Source organism: Bos grunniens, chromosome 6, assembly GCF_055505025.1.
Source record: "Bos grunniens cultivar Pamir isolate PY7600 chromosome 6, Bosgru_T2T1.0, whole genome shotgun sequence".
NCBI classification, from domain to species: domain Eukaryota; kingdom Metazoa; phylum Chordata; class Mammalia; order Artiodactyla; family Bovidae; genus Bos; species Bos grunniens.
The window spans coordinates 32,462,272-32,489,224 of NC_141170.1; the positions used below are offsets into that span (position 1 = coordinate 32,462,272).

Consider the following 26,953-nt stretch of genomic DNA (forward strand, 5'->3'; position numbering starts at 1 on the left):
TTTCCTCATCAAAGGTGACTGAGGTTTATGAGGGTATTAATATTCAGATGAAGGATTTCTCCAGTTCTGAATAGGGAAGTGAGGAAAAACCCATTCTGGCAACGCCTGTCAGTGTAATCTGCCTTCAGAGAGGGAGGAAGAGAGATCTTCCACCTAATCCCTGCTTTCTTAGGTAGATGAGCTATGATGACACCAAGAATTTCAAGGAAGTGACTCTTACCATTATTTCTACCACAGGAGGAAGAAGACAGCCCCATTCTCAGGAATTAAAGGCAAACAAGCAATTTCAAAAAAAAGGTTACCTTTTGCTTTAGACTCATGCATCCATAAGAAGGGTAAGTAGAAAACTATTATGTATGCAGACATCACTGGTATAAGAAAAATGAAACTTGGAGAAAGTAGATAAATATTAGAACATTAAATTTCACAGTTGATACTATCACTTCATAGCAAATAGAAGGGGGGAAGTAGAAGCAGTGACAGATCTTAATTTCTTGGGCTCTAAAAATCACTGCTGATGGTGACTGCTGTCATGAAATTAAAAGATGCAAACTCCTTTGGAAGGAAAATTATGACAAACCTAGACAGCATATTAAAAAGTAGATCTTTGCTGACAAAGATCCATGCAGTCAAAGCTATGGTTTTCGCAGTAGCTATGTACAAATATGAGAATTAGACCATAAAGAGGGTAGAGTGGCAAAGAACTGATGCTTTTTAATTGTGGTACTGGAGAAGATTTTTGAGCGTCCCTTGGACAGCAAGGAGATCAAATCAATCAATCCTAAAGGAAATCAATCCTGAATACTCATTGGAAAAACTGTCCCTCAAGCTGGAGCTCCAATACTTTGGCCACCTGATACAAAGAGCCAACTCATTGGAAAAGACCTTGATGCTGGGAAAGACCAAGGGCAAGAGGAGAAGGTGGTAGCAGAGGATGAGATGGCTAGGTACATCACCAACTCCGTGGACATGAATTTGAGCAAACTCCAGAAGATAGTGGAGGACAGAGGAACCGGACATGTTGCAGTCTATGGGGTTACAAAGAGTTGAACACAACTTAGCCACTGAACCACAACAACAGCAAATATGGAAAATAAAAAGAAATGCTCTTAAAATATAAATAGAGAGCTAGGGAAAACATCACAATCTGAGAAAAGCTGTCATCACTTTTGCCTGGAGTTAAATATCATAAAGTAAAATGTCCAGTTTCAACATTTCCTCACTATCACTTTTAAACTTGATCTTTAAAAAAATTAGAACATTTATTCTGTATTACTAGGTTCGAAAATTGAGGATATTATTTTTATTAACATGTAGTGAAAAGTAAAATTCACTGTGGACATAAGCATGCATGGCTAAAATTTAGAAGCCCTTTTCCTCACAAATGAATCTATAAAAATTACATGCATATTTATCATTTCTTTGTATTTACTTTGCATATGCATTTTTTAAAGCATAGTACACATTCCTTGTCTTCAAAGAACTTATCTTCTTATAAGATAGATAATAAAAAACTAAAATTTATTAATACATATCAGGCTATTGTGTAAAGGAAAGTTGCATGATGTTGGTCATTAGGGTTGATAAAATGTGCATTGATAATCCAATCATGAAAGTTTAAATTGGATGAAGTACATAACTTTGATTTAGCAATTCTGTCTAACATTTTTTTCAAAGTATGAATTTTTTTTCTTAATAGCAAAATTCAGCTCAAAACTGGCATGTATAGCATAATACCATTGGGTAGGGCATTTTGTGTAAAAATATTTAGAATATTTTTAAATACCCAAATATTAATAGCAGTTGTTTCTTAGAACAAATTTAAATTCACATTTTCTGTATCTTCTAGAATTATCTTGCAATGTAAATATATTACTTTAAAAAATATTTTAAGATTTCATGTGCCTCTAAAATTTTATCTTTCCCACTTGAAATAAAATAAAACCTTAATTTTTATTTAACTCTTCATAGAATTTATTTATGTATTTATTTTATTAGACACGTAGTGACATTGGAAGAACTCAAACTTCTTGAACACTTCTGTTTAGATTGATTAAAGTGTATACAGGGTTAATTTTAGGGAAAAAAGAATACATGCACTGTGAATCTTTTCTTTCTTAATCTAGCTCTTTTGTTTGTTAAGCCCACATGACTTAGAAGTCACAAGTTGTTTTCTGAACCTGATACTTTACCTAATATTTGTAAGATTTTAGATAAATCATTTAAAATTTCTGAATCTTAAAGGTAAAATTTGAGCTATCAATAGATTGAGGATGCCTTCAATCAATAATTATTTGTAAATCAGGAAGGCAAACACAATGTCTTTCTTTTTTTTTCCCAGTGTAGTGTCTGGGACATTTTAGGTCTGGTGACTGAATGAATAAACAAATGAATGGACAGATAAATGAATGAATGAAATATAGAATATTAATACAAGTTTTAAAAGAGAGAATTTTTATTCATGGTTCTCAAAATATGATCCTCAAACTAATAGCATCAGTAATATCTCTGAGTTTGTTGAAATATTAATAGAACATTTTCAGGCTCCATCTTACACCAAATTTATCAGTAACACTGGGTATTGGGATCCAGTAATTTGTATTTTGTCATGGCCTCCAAAATGATTCTGAAACATGCTAAAACTCAAGAAGCTCTGATTTATGTTGTTTTTCAATTAGTATTAATATTAATTGAAGTTTGATGGTTTTGTTATAGGAACGGGGACCTCTTCCAGGGGCTGAGAATGGGCTCTTGACTAACAATCAGAAATGAGTTGTCTGAAGAGATCGAAGTGCTGACAAAGCAAGAGACTTTATTGGGAAGGGGATCCTGGAAAGCAGGAGGGTAAGGGACCCAGGAAAACTGCTCTGCCCTGTGGTTTATAGTCTTGGGTCTTATGGTAATGGGATTACTTGCCAAGTTGTCACTGGTCAATCTTCTGACTCAGAGTCCCTTCTGGTGTCGCACACATTACCCAGCCAAGCTGGATTCCAGAAAGAAGGATTCTGGGAGGTTGATAGGACATGTGATGTCTTCTTTTGAGCTTTCCCAAATTTTTCCTATTGATGGTGGCTGGTTAGTTACATGTTCCTTATCAGGACCTCTTGTCATAAAATAACTCAGGCAAATGGTTACTATGGTGTCTGACCGGGGTGGGGCCTTCAGTCAGTGTTTCCCTTAACAGTTTAATTGATAATGTGGTTGCCAGGCAACTTATGCACATCTGAAGTAGGGTTTGCCCGAAATTAACACCTTGTTGCCAAAGTTTGCCAGTTGCATTCCTTGGCATGTCCTGCCATACAGAAATACTTATATTGTTTCATGTATGTATTAATAGTTAGTTGCCAATATTTAAAAATTTAATATTTGGACATATCACAAAAAGAATCTAGATCTCTAAAAATGCTGCCCTCTTTTCTGCATGAAAAGGATGTGGTAGACCCTTGCCTCTCCAGCATCAGCATCATTAGCACATTTTTCTCCCGCTAAACTCCTTTGTGTATATGTGACTTACCAAAAAAAAAAAAAAAAAGAGGTTGTGGAAATGATTAGAGTGACAGAAAACAAGTGTATTCTGAAACCATCAGCTCCACTCTATTTCTTCTGCCAAAATGTGTTTTTAGTGTATGTTTGTGTAGCTTTGTTTTTTCTGTAATGTTGGAAACTCATGTTTCTTTCAGATGAAAATATACACACAATGACTTTTTATCATGATCAAAATTATTACAAGACATTCTTTAAAAATTGTAGAGAAACAACAGGATTCCACCTATTGAAACTTCAGCTTCTTTCCCTTTGTTTTTCTCTCTTTGAAGCCATGTAAACCTTTAAATCTAGGTAATTTCTGACTTTGCTTACTCTTGGCTGCCACCCTGATTCATTTCCTTTCAGGACTTCCTGCCTTTTCCAGCTGTTGAAGCAGCGGCCCTGCCTCTGTGTATGTAGTTCAAATTTGTATATCTTAACTGCCCATGAAGTCAATGACTACAGCATTCAGATCATGTCTTTAAACTTTTTTTTTTTTTTTTAATTCCAGAGACTGGAATGAACCTCGCCAAGCTGGTCTTTCCCTCCCTTCAGGACTCCCACCAGGACCCAGGATTCCTTTTGGCAGCTGCGCCACCAACTGAAAAGGAAAACTGAAAAGAGGGATTAAATCCTGAGGTAAAGTTTTCTTTTTAAATCTCTTTTCTCTGAGTTTTTATCATGCATCCACGGCACAATGAGCTCCTTGAATAATTTCCGTTTTGAACATATGTTTATTGTTAGAACGTTTTTACCTAATTGCAGTTTTCCCTCAGGAAACTCGGTGTTGTTTATATTGTACAGACTCTTAGTCTTTCAGTGATCCCTTTCATTTTTCTAGGTTCAGTGGGACTCTGCTTAAGCATGCCAGGATTGTGGGTCTTCTCATCAAACTGTAGGCTCATAAGGGAAAATGGAATCCACTCCAAGCTCTCATTTTTCTGCTCTCATCTGTACTTCACCCCATGTACACACGTGCACATACACACCCTTTAGGGTACTTTCCAGAATACCGAACATGTTATTTAATTCATATATTTCATTAGCTGGAGTTCGATGTAGACTAAGTAGAGCTGCAGTTAGAGTGAAACAAATGGAGCAAATATTCTTTTCCCACTAAACGAATCTCAGTGTCATATGATTCAGTTTGTTTCTCCTAAGAGGGACAATGGTTTCCATTTTCCTCTTTTATTCTATTGTGTGTTTGTGTGTGCCAGTCCTATCCAACTCTTTGTGACTCTATAGACTGTAGCCTGCCAGGCTCTTCTGTTCATGGGATTTTCTATTAATGTTTCTTAAGTCAATTTTAGACATTTTAATTTTTAACTTATCACTCAACTGGGTAGATTTGTAGTATTGTGTAGACTGTACTATATAACACATTAAAAGTTTTTGTAATTTTTTGTCATTTTAAGATTTAAGAGACTTCTAGGAACTGATTTTTTAAAGTAAATATCCCTCATCAACCATCTGCCAAAGTATCTTACTCAATAATGTTAGTGGTAGCTCAGCTGGTAAAGGATCTGCCTGCAATACAGGAGACTCTAGTTCACTTCCTGGGTTGGGAAGATCCCCTGGAGAAAGGATAGGCTACTCACCCCAGAATTCTTTGTCTTCCTGCTGGTTCAGATAGTAAAGAATCCACCTGCAATGTGGGAGACCTATGTTCAATCCCTGGGTTGGGAAGATCCCCTAAAGGAAGGCTTGGCAACTCATTCCAGAATTCTTGCCTGGAGAATCCCATGGACAGAGGAGTCTGGTGGGCTACAATCTGCGGGATCTCGAAGAATCAGACACGACTAAGAGACTATGCACAATCCTATATCTTTGGGCTCTCTCCCCTGAATATATCTTCTTATATAGTTCTAAACTCATCATCATCCACTGGTCATGATGAGGCAATGCTAATCCCAGACTGTTACTCCAAGGTTCTTGAATTGGTTACACCCACTTCCCAGATGTGACTAGTATGTAGTCATTATCCTTTTGTTACTCATAGCCCTCCTTCTCTGACAACATTTTTGCAGCATGAGGAGTTGAAGTTTTTGTCAGAGGGAAGTTTGCTTTGTCAAATAAACAAACAAAAAAAATCCCCTACAAACTGTGAACACCCTTAACCAAATGAGATAAATCAGGAACACCTTTGACTCTAGTCAGGCCTACCCAGGCAGTATGACCAAGTGAGCAAAGCTGGGAAAACTGAACTCTATTTCTGAGACACACCTCACTTGCTATGAGTCTGAGCAGACTTCCTGCAACTGTTTCCTAATCTCAGTCTGTAAAATGAAAGTAAGATTTATCATCAGGGAGATAATATATATGAAGCACATTCAATATAATTTATTTTCTGGAAAACAATTCATTTTTATAAATCATTTATATGCACTCTATATTGTTAGAGAGTACCTTAACAGTAGTTTAAAACCATGCTTCCCCAATTTTCTTCTAAATGTAAGCTACTTGGGGATTTTATTAAAATATAAGTTCTGATTCTGGATTGGAGCCTCAGATTCTGCATTTGTATTACAAGCTATCAAGTGATGACAATAGTGCATGGGGCTTGCATATGTACCATATTTAAATAGCAATTATGAATCAATTATGTAAATATAAGACAATCAGTTCAGGTCAGTTCAGTCACTCAGACATGTCCGACTCTTTGTGACCCCATGAACCACAGCATGCCAGACCTCTCTGTCCATCACCAACTCCTGGAGTTCACCCAAACCCATGTCCATCGAGTCGGTGATGCCATCCAACCATCTCATCCTCTGTTGTCCCCTTCTCCTCCTGCCCTCAATCTTTCCCAGCATCAGGGTCTTTTCAAATGAGTCAGCTCTTTGCATGAGGTGGCCAAAGTATTGGAGTTTGAGCTTCAACATCAGTCCTTCCAATGAACACCCAGGACTGATCTCCTTTAGGATGGACTGGTTGTATCTCCTTGCAACAGTACAAGTTAAATTAAAATGAGTAAGTAAAGAAACTAAAAAGTTTAAGACATGAAATGGAACCAGGAATGATGTTATAAATGTATAACATAATGTTAAGCACATATTATGTGAGAAACAAATTTGTCTGTGTGATTTGTTGCAGACCATATGGAAAATAAATCTGTGTCTTCAATACCTACTTGCTTTTCCGATGACAATTTGTGTGTTTAATAAGAGTTGGTAAGTGGAGTTATATTTCTACTAAATGCTAAATTCCAGAGCCAAAAATAAAAAAAAAGAGAGCCTCATTTATTTTTCTCAACTGATTCAGAATATGCCAGTGTTCAAATGAGGCCTGGAATTGATATTTACCTTTACATAATCTGGAAATTTTAATTTGCTAAGTAATTAATAGAATAAAATGTTTCAAGGAAAACTATTTCATTTACTATGTGAAGCTCAAATCTAATATCTGAATATACTATGTTTATTTCTGCTCTCACTCATTCCTTATATCCAAACTCCAAAGTAACACTATCCCTAAGATCTTAGAAGATTCTGTATGGGAAATACATGTCGCATCATTCATTCATTCATTTATTCAATTCATTTAACACCTATTTTATTCTCGGTACGGCGTTTACCTACTCAGTTCCTCTTCCTTTCACTTCTTGCTCTGTTGAATTTTTGACCAACCACATTATTTGTTCCATTCTTGAAGCTGCTGACATGTTCCAGAATTTTTTCTGGACCTAACAAGGGATTACAGATGCAAACAGATAGGATAATTAAGAAGCATCATGAAGACAGCAATTTAATATGGAATATTTAATTTTCTAAAATGCCCAGACCACATAGCTCTCACCTGCATCCTTGTTTTAGTGTCTTGCTGGCTCTAAACCTATTTGTGTCCTGTGCTGAGACTGCTTTTTCATTTAGATACTCTTTTCTAGGCTCCTCAGGTCCCCAAATCTTTTACTCTGTGAGCAGTAATGAAGATGTAAAATTCAAATTATTTTTCCTATATTTCTAGCATAAGATGCCATATATTTTTAGACAAATGCATTATATAATAATAACTTTTATTGGGAAAACTAAAAAATGCATTATTGTGGGCATATCCACCAATTGTCAGACATAAAATATGATATATAATGCATATCTTATAGTTTAAAATGAAAAATACATGCAGATTTCTCTCTTCTAGACTTTTTTAAACATTATTTATTATTTTGGCTGCACTGGTTGTTGGTTGCTGTGTGCAGGCTTTCTCTAGTGGCAGAGAGTGGGAGCTGCTTTTCATTGCAGTGTGCGGGCTTCTCATTGCAGTGGCTTCCCTTGTGGAGCACGGGCTCTAGAAAGTTGGAGCTTCCATAGCTGCTGCACTTGGGCTCAGTAGTTGTGGCACACGGACTTAGTTGCTCCACTGCATGTGGGATATTTCAGATGAGGGATCGAACCTGTGTCGCCTGTATATTCTTAACCACTGGACCATCAGGGAAGCCCCTCTTCTAGACTTTTTTTAAGAGCCTGGAGAATGGGGTCTAGCAGGGTGTGGAGCAGTTATCTCTAAAACACAAGGCTGTTACACAATATATTTTTCCTAATCTAAAGCATTTCTTTTTCTATAGAAAAGCATGTGAGTTTAAATAGCAGCTAGCTTTTATGTTAGTGATTTTTTTGTGTGGTTCCCATTACACAGATTGTTAGCTTAACAAGTTTCAACAATTTTCAAATCACCAAATTACTTTCAAAATATTTTCCTGATAAAATATTTGTATCAATTTGCCAATCAGCAATCAGCAGTCTTTGATGTCTAGTTATAATTATTTGCTAGAGGCAATACAAGTTTATCTGAGATACATAATTTATGTTGTTAATTCAAACTCTATTCATCTTGTTGTATACATTATCTATCATTATTATTGATTGACAAGTTCTCAGAAATAAATAGGAGAAGGCAATGGCACTGCACTCCAGTACTCTTGCCTGGAAAATCCCATGGATGCAGGAGCCTGGTAAGCTGCAGTCCATGGGGTCGCTAAGAGTCGGACACGACTGAGCGACTTCACTTTCACTTTTCACTTTCATGCATTGGAGGAGGAAATGGCAACCCACTCCAGTATTCTTGCCTGGAGAATCCCAGGGACGAGGGAGCCTGGTGGGCTGCCGTTTACGGGGTCACACAGAGTCGGACATGACTGAAATGACTTAGCATCAGCAGCAGAAATAAATGGAATAGTAGATTATAATGGATCTTAAAATTTCTACATTCTACCTTTCCTTCTATTTCTGAGAGGCTTATGTTCCTTGAGGGCAGAGAGAAGGGTTGTAAAATCAGAAACACATTAGCAAGAGCCAGGCTACAGTTTCATATCCAAAGTTCAGTGAAGATGAAGTGGAAAAAGTAAATAATGATGAGCTCTATGTGATGGTTAATTTTGTGTGTCAAAATGATTGACACACAGGAAACCCATATATTTGGTCAAAAATTATTATCAGTGTGCCTGTTAGTGTATTTCCTGGATGAGATTAACATTTGAATTATTATAGGAACAAAACAAAGTACCCTCCTTAGTGTGGACAAGCCTTATCCAGTCAGTTGAAGGTCTGAATCACATAAAAAGGCAGACGCTCTGGGAGTCAGGTGGAATTCCTCTTGCCTGACTGTTTTTGAGCTGGGATACCATGTTTTCCTATCTTCACACTTAAACATGAGTTCTCATTGGGTCTCAAGCCTGCAGGCCTTCAGAAGGGAACTACACCATTGACTGTCCTGGGTCTCCAGCTTGGGATAACTTGATTCTATTTCTCTGGAGAATCCTGACTAATATACTCTCAAAATGTTTTGAATAGGTTAGCAGATCAATAAGATTCTAATTCAGGATTATTATGATAAGAATAGTTACCACTCAAAAATATGCAAGACAATTTTTATTGTATATAAATACATACATAAAGAGATTTATCGTATGTAATTGGCTTAGATGATTTTAGAGGTGGACACGTCCCAAGATATGCAAGATGATTTGCAAGCTGGAGACCCAGAATAGCTGGTGATTTAATTCCAATTGAGTCTGAAATCTAAGAACAATGAGAGTTAATGGTATAGTTTAATTCGAAAGCTGCCAGGCTTCAGACTCAGGAAAAGTTGATGTTTTAGTTCCAACCGGAAGGCAGGAAAAAAAATGTATTACACCTCAAAGGCTATCAGGTAGGATGCATTCATTCTTACTCAGATTTATTGTTCTAATCAGGCCTTAAATTCACAGAACGAGGTCATTCCACACTAGGGAGGACAATCTGCTTTACTTAGTATTGCCCATTTAAACATTATCTCATCCCAAAACATCCTTACAGAAACACTCAGAATAATGTTTGACCAAATGTCTGGGCATCTGGTGGCCCAGTCCAGTGGACACATAAAATTAATCATCATAGCTTCTAGGAAAAATAGAGTATCATAAATTAAATGTTCCCCTTTGTGTGAAACAACCAACAGGAATGTGGATAGAAAACAACTTGGGCCCTATTATTTCCCCTATTTACTGCTTTGAGAGAATTACTGGGCCACAACTCAGGGAGGAAAACCCAGGTACAACATCAGAAATCCAATAGAAAGTATCAGGCAAGCAAATTAGCAGAAGGCAATCATAGTGAAAGGAAAAATTAGGTAATTGAAAATAATCTAGAACTAACACAGATGTTAGAGTTAGCAAACAAATGTATTAAAACAATCATTATAACAATATTCAATATGCTCTAAAAGTTTTCTGCTTTATTGACTATGCCAAAGCCTTTGACTGTGTGGATCACAATAAACTGTGGAAAATTCTGAAAGATGTGGAAATACTAGACCACCTGATCTGCCTCTTGAGAAACCTGTATGTAGGTCAGGAAGCAACAGTTAGAACTGGACATGGAAAAACAGACTGGTTCCAAATAGGAAAAGGAGTACATCAAGGCTGTATATTGTCACCCTGCTTATTTAACTTATATGCAGAGCACTTCATGAGGAACGCTGGGCTGGAGGAAGCACAAGCTGGAATCAAGATTGCTGGGAGAAATATCAATAACCTCAGATATGCAGATGACACCACCCTTATGGCAGAAAGTGAAGAGGAACTCAAAAGCCTCTTGATGAAAGTGAAAGAGGAGAGTGAAAAAGATGGCTTAAAGCTCAACATTCAGAAAACTAAGATCATGGCATCTGGTCCCATCACTTCATAGCAAATAGATGGAGAAAAAGTGGAAACAGTGACAGACTTTATTCTTTTGGGCTCCAAAATCACTGCAGATGGTGATTGCAGCCATGAAATTAAAAGACACTTACTCCTTGGAAGAAAAGTTATGACCAACTTAGGCAGCATATTAAAAAGCAGAGATATTACTTGGCCAAAAAAGGTCCATCTAGTCAAGACTATGGTTTTTCCAGTGGTCATGTATAGATGTAAGAGTTGAACCATAAAGAAAACTGAGCACTGAAGAATTGATGCTTTTGAACTGTGGTGTTGGAGAAGATTCTTGAGAGTCCCTTGGACTGCAAGGAGATCCAACCAGTCTATCCTAAAGGAAATCAGTCCTGGGTGTTGATTGGAAGGACTGATGCTGAAGCTGAAACTCCAATACTTTGGCCACCTGATGAGAAGAGCTGACTCATTTGAAAAGACCCTGATGCTGGGAAAGATTGAAGGTGGGAGTAGAAGGGGATGACAGAGGATGAGATGGTTGGATGGCATCATTGACTCAATGGGCATGAATTTGGGTAAATTCTGGGAGTTGGTGATGGACAGGGAGGCCTGGCATGCTGTGATTCATGGGGTCACAAAGAGTTGGACATGACTGAACTGAACTGAAGTGAACTGAACTGAAAAGTTGAGACAGGAAGAGTATAATCATTTCCCAAATGATCTTCTAGAGATGAAAACTATAATGTCTGAGGGGAAAACAAAAAACAAACAACAAACATTGGAAGGGATTAAAATCAGATTGCACATTGCAAAAGAAAAAGTTAGTGAATATAAAGAAATATAGCCATAGACATTATCTGAACTGAAACACAAAGAGAAAAAAAAAGTTTTTTTTAGGATTAAAGGAGCTTCAATGAGCTGTAAACAAATTCATGTATCTTGGAGTATCAGAAGGAAGAGAAAGAGACCCTCAAAAAAGGTATTTGAAGAAATATTGAATGCAAACCCCAAATTCACAGAAGTTCAATAAACAGGAAGCACAGGCACACATACAAACCCATGAAAATAACCACATGAAGGCCCATCATAATTTAATTGCTCAAAACCAGTGATATTATAGAATATCTTAGAAGCAGACAAAAAAAACAAATGCATTATACACAGAAGAACCAAGGTGAGAAAGACAACACATTTCTTGTAAGAAAAAATAAGGAGAAACAAGATGGTGGAGGAGAAGGTGGGTGTGGTGTACTTCTCTCTCCATGGATGCATCAGCAATACACCTTAAGACAAAGAAGATCTTGCAGAACACCAGTTGAGAGTGGGCAGGAGCCTTTGACCACTGGAAAGGAATATATAGTTGCACACAAATCACAGTAGGATGAAGGAAGGAGGGGGAAAAAAGGAGAGTTATCAGGACTAGACATGTACCCGGGGGGTGGGGGACCTGAAGCAGGGATCAGATACCCACATCAGGGCAATTGTTTGGGACACAGGAGAAGCATTTGAGGCTGTTGGAGAGTGCAGCAGCTCATCTGTGACAGTCTGAAAGCAATGAGAACCACACAATCTTTGCCGCAGCTCTACCTACCCTGGACAGGATTCGAGTCCCCTGGAATGCGCAGTGACTTGGAGCTGGACTGTAGGGATTGGAGAGCAATCCCAGGGTGAGATCTGCTGTTAACTGCAGGGAGACAGTGAGAGGGGACATGAGGGAGGAGGTGGAGGGGGAAATACCTTGGAAGGAAAGCTGGCCAGCCATGGAGGTAAGGCAAAACTGCTGAGTCACACACAGAGGGTGGAGCCATCACTGTAGCCTCTCTTTCCCCACATGCAAGAGCCAGCAGCTGGCCAATAGACCCAAGAGAGGGTATCCCTTTAAGTGCCTGATGCCCTGAGCAACAGAGAAAGATCAGATAAAGAGATCCTTTGAAGCCAGGTGCCAGAGGCTAGAAAAAAAACTAATAGCACCATATTTCCTGCACCAATGGCTGCTGGCTCCCCTGTGTACATGGCATTGCCAAGGTCCCCATGATCCAAGCAGCTGCAACACCTCCACATCCGGTCCTCACTGAAGCAGACCTAAAACCTCCAGGGAAGCCTCAGGAGCAAACTCCTGTGGACGACCCACATACAGAGGTGGAAATAAAACCACAATTGAACCCCAGGGGCAGTGTGGCTAAGGAATAAGATTGAAAACCTTCCCAATAACTGTACAAGCTGCAGTTTAAATCCACATGATCACCTAGGCAGACTCTGTCTATGGAATATATAAAAGGGCAATGAGAGTTCCCACAAAAGAAAATGCAGTAGCTCTGGCACCTGTGGACAGTGGAGGCAAGAACATGCAGCATTAGAGCCAGGAACATGCAGGAGTAGGGTCAAGTTAGTCTGAGCTGTCCCCATAGCAGGTCCAGAGACCAACCAACCCGTTATTGGAAGACATTTTAAGGAGGCAGAGGTGGACTATCCAAGAAAAATGTCTATTATTATTCTTATATTTTAATTTGTTCTGTAATTGGCTCTGGATTTTTCTTCCCTGTTCCTGTGGTTGATTTTATTATTGATATTACTCTATTTAAGCTTTTGAGAACTTTTTTTAAATCCAATTTTTCATTTCCTTTATATATTTCTACCTCTATGTTGGCCTTTTGCAGTTCTGTGGAATTTTTTTTTCTTTTAAAAATTTTTTCTAAAATTTATTTTTTGATATTTTTCATATATATATATATATATATATATATAATATGTTTGTGTGTGTGCTAAGAAGCTTCAGTCATGTCTGACTCTTAGTGACACTATGGACTGTAGCCCACCAGGCTCCTCTGTCCATGGGGTTCTCCAGGCAAGAATACTGGAGTGGGTTGCCATGCCCTCCTCCAGAGGATCTTCTCAACCCAGGGATCAAACCCCCATCTCATTATGTCTGTTGCATTAGCAGGCAGGTGTTTTACCCCTAGCAATACCTGAGAAGTGCCACCCCCCTTTTTTATATACTTGGATTTAACTTTGCTTTTCTATTTTTTTCTTTTTCTTTCTTTTATTCATCATGTTTGTTAGTTTTTGTTTGTTTTCTTTGCTTTATTTCCTAGTTGGCATTCTGCTTTGGTTTTGTTTTTCAGTTTGTGTTTTACTTAGCTTTGATTTTAATTGGTCTATATCATTTTTGGTTTCCTTTGCTCACTGGGTCACCCTCTTGTACTTTCTTTGGACTGTTTTGGTTTCGTTTGTGTGTTTGTGTGTGCATGGGTGTATATTCTACTGTTTAAAAATTATTAGTCTGATTTTGTACTTACCATTGTCTAAGGGTCATTTTTTGTTTCTTGTTTTATTTTTTCTTTTGTTCTTGTCTATTTTAATCATCTTTAATGCCATAACTTACAAATTGTGTAATCTCAGATCCCTGGCCAGAAATCGAACCTGAGCCTTTGGACTGAAAGTGTTGAGTCCAGGACCCTAGACTGCCAGAGAACTTCTAATCCCAGGAAGTATTAGTTAGTGAGAACTGTCATGAAGGCCTCCAACTATATACAAGACCTGGCATCACCCAGTTGCCCACAACACCCAGTGAAGGACACCTTGCCCAAATAAGCAAGACAAAATTACAAACCCAGTCATCAGTACAGAGGATTCCCAAAGACACTCCAAAATATACCACCTCACACAGCCCTCCCCATTAGAGGGGAAAAAAAACAAAACCTCACCACCTCCCACCAGAACACAGGCACAATTCATTCCCAGTACAAAGCTTACACAAACCACTGGACCAAACTTACCTACTGAGGGCAGAAACCAAATGGAAGAAGGAATACGACCCTAAAGCCTATGAAAAAATGACCTCAAGCACAGTAAGTTAGAAAAAATCTGAAAAAGAATTCAGAGTAATTATAACAAGATGATACACAACCTCAAAAGTAGAATGGAGAAAATGAAAGAATTGATTAACACATTTAGCAAGGACCTAGAAGAAATAAAGGAAAAACAAACAGAGATGAACAACACAGCTACTGAAATTAAAAATACTCTAGAAGGAATCAATAGCAGAAAAACTGAGACAAAAGAATGGATAAGTAAGCTGGAAGGTAGAATGGTGGAAATAATAGCTGAAGAGCAGAATAAAGAGATAAGAATGAAAAAAATTGAGGATGTCTCAGAGATCTCTGGGAAAATATTAAACACATCAACATTTGAATTATAGAGGTCCTAGAAGAAGAAGATAAAAAGAAAGGGTCTGAGACAATTTTTCAAGAGATAATTGAAAACTTTCACATCATGGGAAAGGAAATAGACCAAGTCCAAGAAGTGCAGAGAGCCCCATACAGGATAAACCCAAGGAGAAATACACTGAAACACATAATAATCAAACTAATAAAGATTAAATTCAGAGAAAGAATATTAACTGTAGCAAAGGAAAAGCAACAAGTAACATACAAGGGAAACCCCATACAATTAACAGCTGATCTTTCAGTAGAATCTCTGCAAGCCAGAACAGAAAGGCAGGATATATTCAAAATACTGAAAAGAAAAAAATCTACAACCAAGATTACTTTACCCAGCAAAGATCTCATTCAAAATTGATGGAGAAATCAAAAACTTACAGACAGTAAAAGTTAAGAAAATTTAGCAACACCAAGCCAGCTTTACAACAAATGTTAAAGGGACTTCTATAGATAGGAAACACAAGAGTAGGAAAACACCTACAAAATCAAACTCACAACAATTAAGACAATGCCAGTAGGAACATATATATCAACACCTATTTTTAATGTAAATGGATAAAATGCTTCAACCGAAAGAAAAAGACTGGCTGAATGCATACAAAAGCAAGACCCATATAGATACTGTTTACAATAGATCCACTTCACACCTAGAGACACATACAGACTGAAAGTGAGAGGAAGGAAAAAGGTATTCTATTCAAAAAGAAATCAAAAGATGAACATTGGGGTACACGTGTCTCTTTCCCTTCTGGTTTCCTCAGTGTGTATGCCCAGCAGTGGGGTTGATGGATCATAAGGCAGTTCTATTTCCAGTTTTTTAAGGAATCTCCACACTGTTCTCCATAGTGGCTGTACTAGTTTGCATTCCCACCAACAGTGTAAGAGGGTTCCCTTTTCTCCACACCCTCTCCAGCATTTATTATTTGTAGACTTTTGGATCGCAGCCATTCTGACTGGTGTGAAATGGTACCTCATAGTGGTTTTGATTTGCATTTCTCTGATAATGAGTGATGTTGAGCATCTTTTCATGTGTTTGTTAGCCATCTGTATGTCTTCTTTGGAGAAATGTCTATTTAGTTCTTTGGCCCATTTTTTGATTGGGTCGTTTATTTTTCTGGAGTTGAGCTGTAGGAGTTGCTTGTATATTTTTGAGATTAGTTGTTTGTCGGTTGCTTCATTTGTTATTATTTTCTCCCATTCTGAAGGCTGTCTTTTCACCTTGCTAATAGTTTCCTTTGATGTGCAGAAGCTTTTGAGGTTAATTAGGTCCCATTTGTTTATTTTTGCTTTTATTTCCAATATTCTGGGAGGTGGGTCATAGAGGATCCTGCTGTGATGTATGTCGGAGATTGTTTTGCCTATGTTCTCCTCTAGGAGTTTTATAGTTTCTGGTCTTACGTTGAGATCTTTAATCCATTTTGAGTTTGTTTTTGTGTATGGTGTTAGAAAGTGGTCCAGTTTCATTCTTGTACAAGTGGTTGACCAGATTTCCCAGCACCACTTGTTAAAGAGATTGTCTTTAATCCATTGTATATTCTTGCCCCCAATGTTCATCGCAACACTGTTTATAATAGCCAAGACATGGAAGCAACCTAGATGTCCATCAGCAGATGAATGGATAAGAAAGCTATGGTACATATACACAATGGAGTATTACTCAGCCATTAAAAAGAATACATCTGAATCAGTTCTAATGAGGTGGATGAAACTGGAGCCTATTATACAGAGTGAAGTAAGCCAGAAGGAAAAACATAAATACAGTATACTAACGCATATATATGGAATTTAGAAAGATGGTAACAATAACCCGGTGTACGAGACAGCAAAAGAGACACTGATGTATAGAACAGTCTTATGGACTCTGTGGGAGATGGAGAGGGTGGGAAGATTTGGGAGAATGGCAATGAAACATGTAAAATATCATGTAGGAAACGAGTTGCCAGTCCAGGTTTGATGCACGATGCTGGATGCTTGGGGCTGGTGCACTGGGACGGCCCAGAGGGATGGTATGGGGAGGGAGGAGGGAGGAGGGTTCGGGATGGGGAACACATGTATACCTGTGGCAGATTCATTTTGATATTTGGCAAAACTAATACAATTATGTAAAGTTTAAAAATAAAATAAAATTAGAAAAAAAAAAAGAAATCAAAAGAAAGCTGGAGTAGCAATTCTCATATCAGACAAAATAAACCTTAAAATAAAGAATATTGTAAGAGATGAAGGACACTCATTATGATCAAGGGATTAATCCAAGAAGAAGGCATAACAATTGTAACTATTTATGCCAACATAGGAGAACCTCAATACATAAGGCAAACACTAATAGACATAAAAGAGGAAATTGACAGCAACACAATAATAGTAAGGGACTTTAACACCCTACTTACACCAATGGACAGATTATCAAGCCATAAAATTAATAAGGAAACACAAGCCTAAAATGACACATTAGGCCAGATGGAGCTAATTGGTATCTTCAGGACATTACCTCCAAATGCAGAATACACTTTCTTCTCAAGTTCACATGGAACATTCTCCAGGACAGACCCCAACATGGGTCACAAATAAAGCTTCAGTAAATTTAAGATAATTGAAATTATATGAAGCATTTTTCTGACCATAACACTATGAGACTAGATATCAATTATAGGGGAAAAACTGTAAAAAAAAAAACCCACAAAAACATGGAGATTAAACAATACATTTATAAATAATGAACAGGCTACTGAAGAAATTAAAGAGGGAAATAAAAGTATTCCCAGAAACAAATGACAATGAAAATATGAAGACCCAAGACCTATGGGATGCACCAAAGGCAGTTCTAAGAGGGAGTTTATAGCAATACAATCTTGCCTCAAGAAACAAAAAAACCATTGAATAGACAACCTAACTTTACACCTGAAATAACTTGAAAAAGAAGAATAGAAAACCCCAAAATTAGCAGAAGGAAAGAAATGATAAAGATCGGAGCAGAAATAAATGAAGGAAACAATAGTAAAGATTAGTAAAACTAAGATCTGATACTTTGAGAATATAAGCAAAGTTTACAGACCATCAACCAGAATCATCAAGAAAAAAAGAAGAATCAAATCAACATAATTAGAAATGTAAAAGACTAAGATACAAGAGACAACATAGAAATAAGAAGGATCCCTCCAAAAAGGAAGTTTCCTTTTGGAGGGATAAATGGGTTTTGAAATTCAGTCTGTGGTGATGGTTACACAATTTCATACTAAAAACTCTTAAAAAAAAAAAAAAATAAGAAGGATCATAAGAGACTATTTCAAGCAACTATATGCCAATAAAATGGACACCTGGAAGAAATGGAGGCAAAAATATGCAATGGGGAAAAGATGGTCTCTTTAATAAGTATCCTGGAAAAATTGGACAGCTACTCTTGAAAGAATGAAATTAGAACACTTTCTAAGATCATACACAAAGATAAACTCAAAATGGATTGAAGTCATAAATATAAGACCAGAAACTATAAACTCTTAGAGAAAACATAGGCAGACACTCTATAATATAAATCGCAGTAATATCCTCTATGACCCACCTCCCAGAGTAATGGAAATAAAAACAAAAATAAACAAGAAAGACTTAATTAAGCTGAAAAGATTTCATGGCAAAGGAAACTATAAACAAGGAAAAAATAATACCTTGGGAAAATGGGAGAAAATAATAGCAAATGAAACAACTGAAAAGGGAATAATTTCCAAAATATAAAAGCAGCTCATGAAATCAATACCAGAAAAAAAAAAAAAACAATAAAAAAGTGAGCAAAAGACCCGAACAGACATTTCTCCAAAGAAGACATATAGATGGCTAATAACGCATGAAAATAAGCTCAACATCACTTATTCAGTTCAGTTCAGTTCAGTTCAGTCACTCAGTCGCTTCCGATTCTTTGTGACCCCATGAATCGCAGCAGGCCAGGCCTCCCTGTCCATCACCAACTCCCGGAGTTCACTCAGACTCACGTCCATCGAGTCGGTGATGACATCCAGCCATCTCATCCTCTGTGGTCCCCTTCTTCTCCTGCCCCCAATCCCTCCCAGCATCAGAGTCTTTTCTAATGAGTCAACTCTTCGCATGAGGTGGCCAAAGTACTAGAGTTTCAGCTTTAGCATCATTACTTTCAAAGAAACCCCATGGCTGATCTCCTTCAGAATGGACTGGTTGGAACTCCTTGCAGTCCAAGGGACTCGCAAGAGTCTTCTCCAACACCAAAGATCAAAAGCATCAATTCTTCGGTGCTCAGCTTTCATCACAGTTCAACTCTCATCCATACATGACCACAGGAAAAACCATAGCCTTGACTAGATGGACTTTGTTGGCAAAGTAATGTCTCTGCTTTTGAATATGCTATCCAGGTTGGTCATAACTTTTCTTCCAAGGAGTAAGCGTCTTTTAATTTCATGGCTGCAGTCATCAGCTGCAGTGATTTTGGAGCCCAAAAAAATAAAGTCTGACACTTTTTCCACTGTTTCCCCATCTATTTCCCATGTAGTGATGGGACCAGATGCCATGATCTTCATTTTCTGAATGTTGAGCTTTAAGCCAACTTTCTCACTCTCCTCTTTCACTTTCATCAAGAGGCTTTTTAGTTCCTTTTCACTTTATGCCATAAGGGTGGTGTCATCAGCATATCTGAGGTTATTGATATTTCTCCCAGCAATCTTGATTCCAGCTTGGGCTTCTTCCAGCCCAGCGTTTCTCATGATGTACTCTGCCTATAAGTTAAATAAGCAGGGTGACAACATACAGCCTTGATGTACTCCTTTTCCTATTTGGAACCAGTCTGTTGTTCCATATCCAGTTCTAACTGTTGCTTCCTGACCTGCATATAGGTTTCTCAATATATAGGTCAGGTGGTCTGGTATTCCCATCTCTTTCAGAATTTTCCACAGTTAATTGTGATCCACATAGTCTAAGGCTTTGGCATAGTCAATAAAGCAGAAATAGATGCTTTCTGGAACTCTCTTGCTTTTTCCATGATCCAGCGGATGTTGGCAATTTGATCTCTGGTTCCTCTGCCTTTTCTAAAACCAGCTTGAACATCTGGAAGTTCACGGCTCATGTATTGCAGAAGCCTGGCTTGGAGAATTTTGAGCATTACTTTACTAGCTTTTGAGATGAGTGCAATTGTGTGGTAGTTTGAGCATTCTTTGGCATTGCCTTTCTTTGGGACTGGAATGAAAACTGACCTTTTCCAGTCCTGTGGCCACTGCTGAGTTTTCCAAATGTGCTGGCATATTGAGTGCAGCACTTTCACATTATCATCTTTCAGGATTTGAAACAGCTCCACTGGAATTCCACCACCTCCACTAGCTTTGTTCATAGTGATGCTTTCTAAGGCCCACTTGACTTCACATTTCAGGATGTCTGGATCTAGGTCAGTGGTCACACCATCATGATTATCTTGGTCGTGAAGATCATTTTTGTATAGTTCTTCTGTGTATTCCTGCCACCTCTTCTTAATATCTTCTGCTTCTGTTAGGTCCATACCATTTCTGTCCTTTATCGAGCCCATCTTTGCATGAAATGTTCCCTTGGTATCTCTAATTTTCTTGAAGAGATCTCTAGTCTTTCCCATTCTGTTGTTTTCCTCTATTTCGTTGCATTGATTGCTGAGGAAGGCTTTCTTATCTCTTCTTGCTATTCTTTGGAACTCTGCATTCAGATGCTTATATCTTTCCTTTTCTCCCTTGCTTTTTGCTTCTTTTCTTTTCACAGCTATTTGTAAGGCCTCCCCAGACAGCCATTTTGCTTTTTTGCATTTCCTTTCCATGGGGATGGTCTTGATCCCTGTCTCCTGTGCAATGTCATGAACCTCCGACCATAGTTCATCGGCATTCTATCTATCAGATCTAGTCCCTTAAATCTATTTCTCACTTCCACTGTATAATCATAAGGGATTTGATTTAGGTCATACCTGAATGATCTAGTGGTTTTCCCTACTTTCTTCAATTTCAGTCTGAATTTGGCAATAAGGAGTTCATGATCTGAGCCACAGTCAGCTCCTGGGCTTGTTTTTGCTAACGGTATAGAGCTTCTCCATCTTTGGCTGCAAAGATGTTTTCGATGTTGACCATCTGCTGATGTCCATGTGTAGAATCTTCTCTTGTGTTGTTGGAAGAGGATGTTTGCTATGACCAGTGTGTTCTCTTGGCAAAACTCTATGTAGCCTTTGCCCTGCTTCATTCTGTATTCTAAGGCCAAATTTGCCTGTTACTCCAGGTGTTTCTTGACTTCCTACTTTTGCATTCCAATCCTCTATAATGAAAAGGACACTTGTTTTGGGTGTTAGCTCTAAAAGGTCTTGTAGGTCTTCATAGAACTGTTCAACTTCAGCTTCTTCAGCCTTTTTGGTTGGGGCATAGACTTAGATTACTGTGATATTGAATGGTTTGCCTTGTAAATGAACAGAGATCATTCTGTCATTTTTGAGATTGCATCCAAGTACTGTATTTCAGACTCTTTTGTTGACCATGATGGCTACTCCATTTCTTCTAAGGCATTCCTGCCTTCAGTAGTAGATATAATGGTCATCTGAGTTAAATTCATCCATTCCAGTCCATTTTAGTTCGCTGATTTTTACAATGTTGTTGTTCACTCTTGCCATCTCCTGTTTGACCACTTCCAATTTGCCTTGATTCATGGACCTGACATTCCAGGTTCCTATGCAATATTGCTCTTTATAGCATTGGACCTTGCTTCATAAATGCAAATCAAAACTACAGTGAAACATCACCTCACACTGGTCAGAATGGACATCATCAAAAAAAATCTGCAAACAGTAAATGCTAGTGAGGTTGTGGAGAAAAGAGAACCTTCTTGAACTATTTGTGGGAATGTAAGTTAATACAACCACTATGAAAGAACAGTATGGAGATTCCTTAAAAAACTAGGACTAAAACTAACATACGATCCAACAATCCAACCACTGGGCATGTATCCTGAGAAAACTTTAATTGAAAAAAACGTATACCCCAGTGTTCATTGCAGCGTTATTTACAGTAACTAGGACCTGGAAGTACTCTACATATCCACTGATGGATTAATAGAAAAAAAAAGCTGTGGTACATATATACAATGGAATATTACTCAGCCACAAAGAGGAACACATTTGAGTCAGTGCTAAAGATGTGGATGGACCTAGAGCCTATTATACAGCATGAAGTAAGTTAGAAAGAGAAAAACAAATACTGCATATTAATGAATGCATATATGGAATCTAGAAAGATGATACTGATTAACTAATTTTCAGGGCTGCAATGGAGATGCAGACATAGAGAACAGATTTATGAACACTGGGGGGAGGGAAGGGAAGGAGAGAGTGGGAAGAATGGAAAGAGTAGCATAGAAACATATACATTACCATATGTGAAATAGATAGCCAATGAGACTTTCCTGTATGACTCAGGGAACTCAGACCGGGGCTCTATGACAACTAGAAGGGTGGGGTGGGGCGGGAGTTGGGAGAGAGGTCCAAGAGGGAAAGGACTTAAGTTTACCTATGGCTGATTCATACTGATATGTGGCAGAAACCAACACAATATTGTAAAGCAATTATCCTACAATTAAACATAAATAAATTTTAAAAATGAGATTCAACAGAAGTATGATGAAGAATGATAGGTCCAGTTTTTTTTAGCGTATTTCTGGAAAATGGGATTTTTAAGTGTTCACTCCTATTTCTTTCCCAGGCTTCCATTCCACTAAAGACCTTTGATCTGCTTGTCACTAAGCCAGCTGCTGCTCTTGCAATCTACTGCTGAACACCCATAAAAATGCCCTTTGTATTTAGACTTCTTGTTCTCTCTGTGTTAAAGGCCAGTTTTACTCTGTCAAATTGCCGTGTCTTAATAACTTTAGTTACTCAGCTTTCTAGTTTCATTCTCTCTTTTCTCCATGATTTGATTGTGCATTAGGTATTTGTATAATCTGGAACAAAGATGACTTCTCCAAAAGATGTCCTGAGAAAAAATCTGAAGCTAATCCATGGCTGTCCCATCACTTATGCTTTCGCAAACAACTGGGAAAAGATTGAAAAGTTCCAAAGCAGACCAGATGACATCATGATAGTCACTTACCCCAAATCAGGTGAGTTCTGTGACCTGACAAATGCAGGTCTAACTTCAACTTTTGTTTCCTGAAAATTAGCTTCTGTACAAAATTGTTAATATACTAAATAAAATTAGTATTCCTAACAGTCAGTCTATCCCCCTACTTTGATTATATGAAAATAGACATTTGGGGCATAGAAGGGGAAATTCTACAGAATTAATTTTCTAAGAGAGTATATTAAGATGGCAGGCTTCCAACAGGGACCTTCCCCCACATTCGGGTGAAGGTTAAGAAAATGTTCTTTTGCCACAGGTACCACTTGGATCAGTGAAATTGTGGACATGGTTCTACATGATGGGGATGTTGAAAAATGTAAGCGAGATGTTATAACTGCTAAAGTTCCAATGTTGGAACTGGCTCTTCCTGGACTAAGGACTTCAGGTAATTTTAAATGACCCAGGAATTATAATTTTATAGCAACATATTAGTATCACATTAGTTACTGTATCTGTGATTTCCATTCAAGAAGAATGGAGTGTATTTGGTAACATGAAATAGAAGCATGCAAGTAGAACGGTAACCAAGGCATACAGAGAAACTGTAGTTTAGTCCATCGCATGCACATCCAGGTATAATAACCAAAGATAAAAGAATTCTGTTATGGAAAATGACTAGAAATCTCACTGATAAAAAAGTTTCTTACCTTTTACTGAGTTCTGTTGTATAAAATTTATTCGACTAATTTTTCAATTTAGAATATTATTGTAATTAAATAAACGTGTGTGTATGCTCAGTCTCTTCAGGCATGTCCGACTCTTTGTGATCCCATGGACTGTAGCCCATTAGCTCCTCTGTCCAGGGGATTCTACAGGAAAGAATACTGGAGTGGGTTACCATGACCTCCTCCGGGTGTTCTCCCTGACCCAGGGGTCAAACCCACATTTCTTGCATCTCCTGCATTGCACGTGGATTCTTTTAGTGCTGAACCACTGAGGAAGCTTCAACTAAATAAGTACCAATGCCTTTTAAAATAAAAAATTCATTATTAATAAATTTGGCAGTATATGAGTATCCTATATTTTATATTTTATTGTTTAAACACTGTTGGCTGAGATGGTTAAGCCCCTGTCTGCAATGCAGGAGACCTGGGTTCTATCCCTTGGTTGGGAAGATCACCTGGAGAAGGAAATGGCAGCCCACTCCAGTATTCTTGCCTGGAAAATCCCACAGATGGAAGAGACTGGTCCATGGGGTTGCAAAGAGTTGGACACGACTGAGCAACTCCATTTCCATATTTTATTGGCAGCCCTATAAGGCTGTTTATAATTTCTCCTATTTAGCCTGGCATTGCCTAAAGCAGCTTAAGTTCTTTGTTCTTAATCACTGAATTTCTTGGTGGCCAATTGTAGTGTAAAACCTAATAGTTTGGTTTTGTATTTTTCTTTTTCATAATCCAAGTGCCTGACATATGCTTTAATTGCCAATGAAGCATCAATTTCAAAGAGGCAATTATTTTAAAAAAGGTGATTGCTAATAAATCTTGTTTTTCTTCTTCCTGTGGTTTAAATTTCTGCTTTTATGTTTTATTTATTTTTTTAATTTAATTTAATTTTATTTTTAAACTTTACATAATTGTATTAGTTTTGCCAAATATCAAAATGAATCCGCCACAGGTATACATGTGTTCCCCATCCTGAACCCTCCTCCCTCCTCCCTCCCCATACCATCCCTCTGGGTCGTCCCAGTGCACTAGCCCCAAGCATCCAGTATCGTGCATCGAACCTGGACTGGCATCTCGTTTCATACATGATATTTTACATGTTTCAATGCCATTCTCCCAAATCTTCCCACCCTCTCCCTCTCCCACAGAGTCCATAAGACTGTTCTATACATCAGTGTCTCTTTTGCTGTCTCGTACACCGGGTTATTGTTACCATCTTTCTAAATTCCATATATATGCGTTGGTATACTGTATTTATGTTTTTCCTTCTGGCTTACTTCACTCTGTATAATAGGCTCCAGTTTCATCCACCTCATTAGAACTGATTCAAATGTATTCTTTTTAATGGCTGAGTAATACTCCATTGTGTATGTACCACAGCTTTCTTATCCATTCATCTGCTGATGGACATCTAGGTTGCTTCCATGTCCTGGCTATTATAAACAGTGCTGCGATGAACATTGGGGTACACGTGTCTCTTTCCCTTCTGGTTTCCTCAGTGTGTATGCCCAGCAGTGGGATTGCTGGATCATAAGGCAGTTCTATTTCCAGTTTTTTAAGGAATCTCCACACTGTTCTCCATAGTGGCTGTACTAGTTTGCATTCCCACCAACAGTGTAAGAGGGTTCCCTTTTCTCCACATCCTCTCCAGCATTTATTATTTGTAGACTTTTGGATTGCAGCCATTCTGACTGGTGTGAAATGGTACCTCATAGTGGTTTTGATTTGCATTTCTCTGATAATGAGTGATGTTGAGCATCTTTTCATGTGTTTGTTAGCCATCTGTATGTCTTCTTTGGAGAAATGTCTATTTAGTTCTTTGGCCCATTTTTTGATTGGGTCGTTTATTTTTCTGGAGTTGAGCTGTAGGAGTTGCTTGTATATTTTTGAGATTAGTTGTTTGTCGGTTGCTTCATTTGCTATTATTTTCTCCCATTCTGAAGGCTGTCTTTTCACCTTGCTAATAGTTTCCTTTGATGTGCAGAAGCTTTTAAGGTTAATTAGGTCCCATTTGTTTATTTTTGCTTTTATTTCCAATATTCTGGGAGGTGGGTCATAGAGGATCCTGCTGTGATGTATGTCAGAGAGTGTTTTGCCTATGTTCTCCTCTAGGAGTTTTATAGTTTCTGGTCTTACGTTGAGATCTTTAATCCATTTTGAGTTTATTTTTGTGTATGGTGTTAGAAAGTGTTCTAGTTTCATTCTTTTACAAGTGGTTGACCAGATTTCCCAGCACCACTTGTTAAAGAGATTGTCTTTAATCCATTGTATATTCTTGCCTCCTTTGTCAAAGATAAGGTGTCCATATGTGCGTGGATTTATCTCTGGGCTTTCTATTTTGTTCCATTGATCAATATTTCTGTCTTTGTGCCAGTACCATACTGTCTTGATAACTGTGGCTTTGTAATAGAGCCTGAAGTCAGGCAGGTTGATTCCTCCAGTTCCATTCTTCTTTCTCAAGATAGCTTTGGCTATTCGAGGTTTTTTGTATTTCCACACAAATTGTGAAATTATTTGTTCTAGCTCTGTGAAGAATACCGTTGGTAGCTTGATAGGGATTGCATTGAATCTATAAATTGCTTTGGGTAGTATACTCATTTTCACTATATTGATTCTTCCAATCCATGAACATGGTATATTTCTCCATCTATTAGTGTCCTCTTTGATCTCTTTCACCAGTGTTTTATAGTTTTCTATATACAGGTCTTTGGTTTCTTTAGGTAGATATATTCCTAAGTATTTTATTCTTTCCATTGCAATGGTGAATGGAATTGTTTCCTTAATTTCTCTTTCAGTTTTCTCATTATTAGTGTATAGGAATGCAAGGGATTTCTGTGTGTTGATTTTATATCCTGCAACTTTACTATAGTCATTGATTAGTTCTAGTAATTTTCTGGTGGAGTCTTTAGGGTTTTCTATGTAAAGGATCATGTCATCTGCAAACAGTGAGAGTTTTACTTCTTCTTTTCCAATTTGGATTCCTTTTATTTCTTTTTCTGCTCTGATTGCTGTGGCCAAAACTTCCAAAACTATGTTGAATAGCAACGATGAAAGTGGGCACCCTTGTCTTGTTCCTGACTTTAGAGGAAATGCTTTCAATTTTTCACCATTGAGGATAATGTTTGCTGTGGGTTTGTCATATATAGCTTTTATTATGTTGAGGTATGTTCCTTCTATTCCTGCTTTCTGGAGAGTTCTTATCATAAATGGATGTTGAATTTTGTCAAAGGCTTTCTCTGCATCTATTGAGATAATCATATGGTTTTTGTTTTTCAATTTGTTAATGTGGTGTATAAC

General features: G+C 37.8%; 1 protein-coding gene across 9 annotated transcripts in view; it reads left to right on the forward strand.

The window, feature by feature from the left end:
• The first annotated feature begins 3,797 nt into the window (after nt 1-3,797).
• SULT1B1 (sulfotransferase family 1B member 1) overlaps nt 3,798-26,953 on the forward strand; it is a 50,169-nt gene continuing 27,013 nt past the window's right edge. For 3 of the 9 annotated variants that reach the window (XM_086405506.1, XM_086405508.1, XM_086405503.1), the window contains exons 1-4: nt 3,798-3,937; nt 4,037-4,164; nt 22,800-22,971; nt 23,248-23,376. In XM_086405506.1, the coding sequence (XP_086261632.1) occupies nt 22,824-22,971; nt 23,248-23,376 (277 nt within the window). In that variant the 5' untranslated portion in view covers nt 3,798-3,937; nt 4,037-4,164; nt 22,800-22,823. Of the gene's footprint in view, nt 4,165-6,618; nt 6,696-22,799; nt 22,972-23,247; nt 23,377-26,953 lie in introns of all 9 variants that reach the window. The other 6 variants (XM_086405507.1, XM_086405505.1, XM_086405502.1 and 3 more) reach the window with 5 other exon arrangements.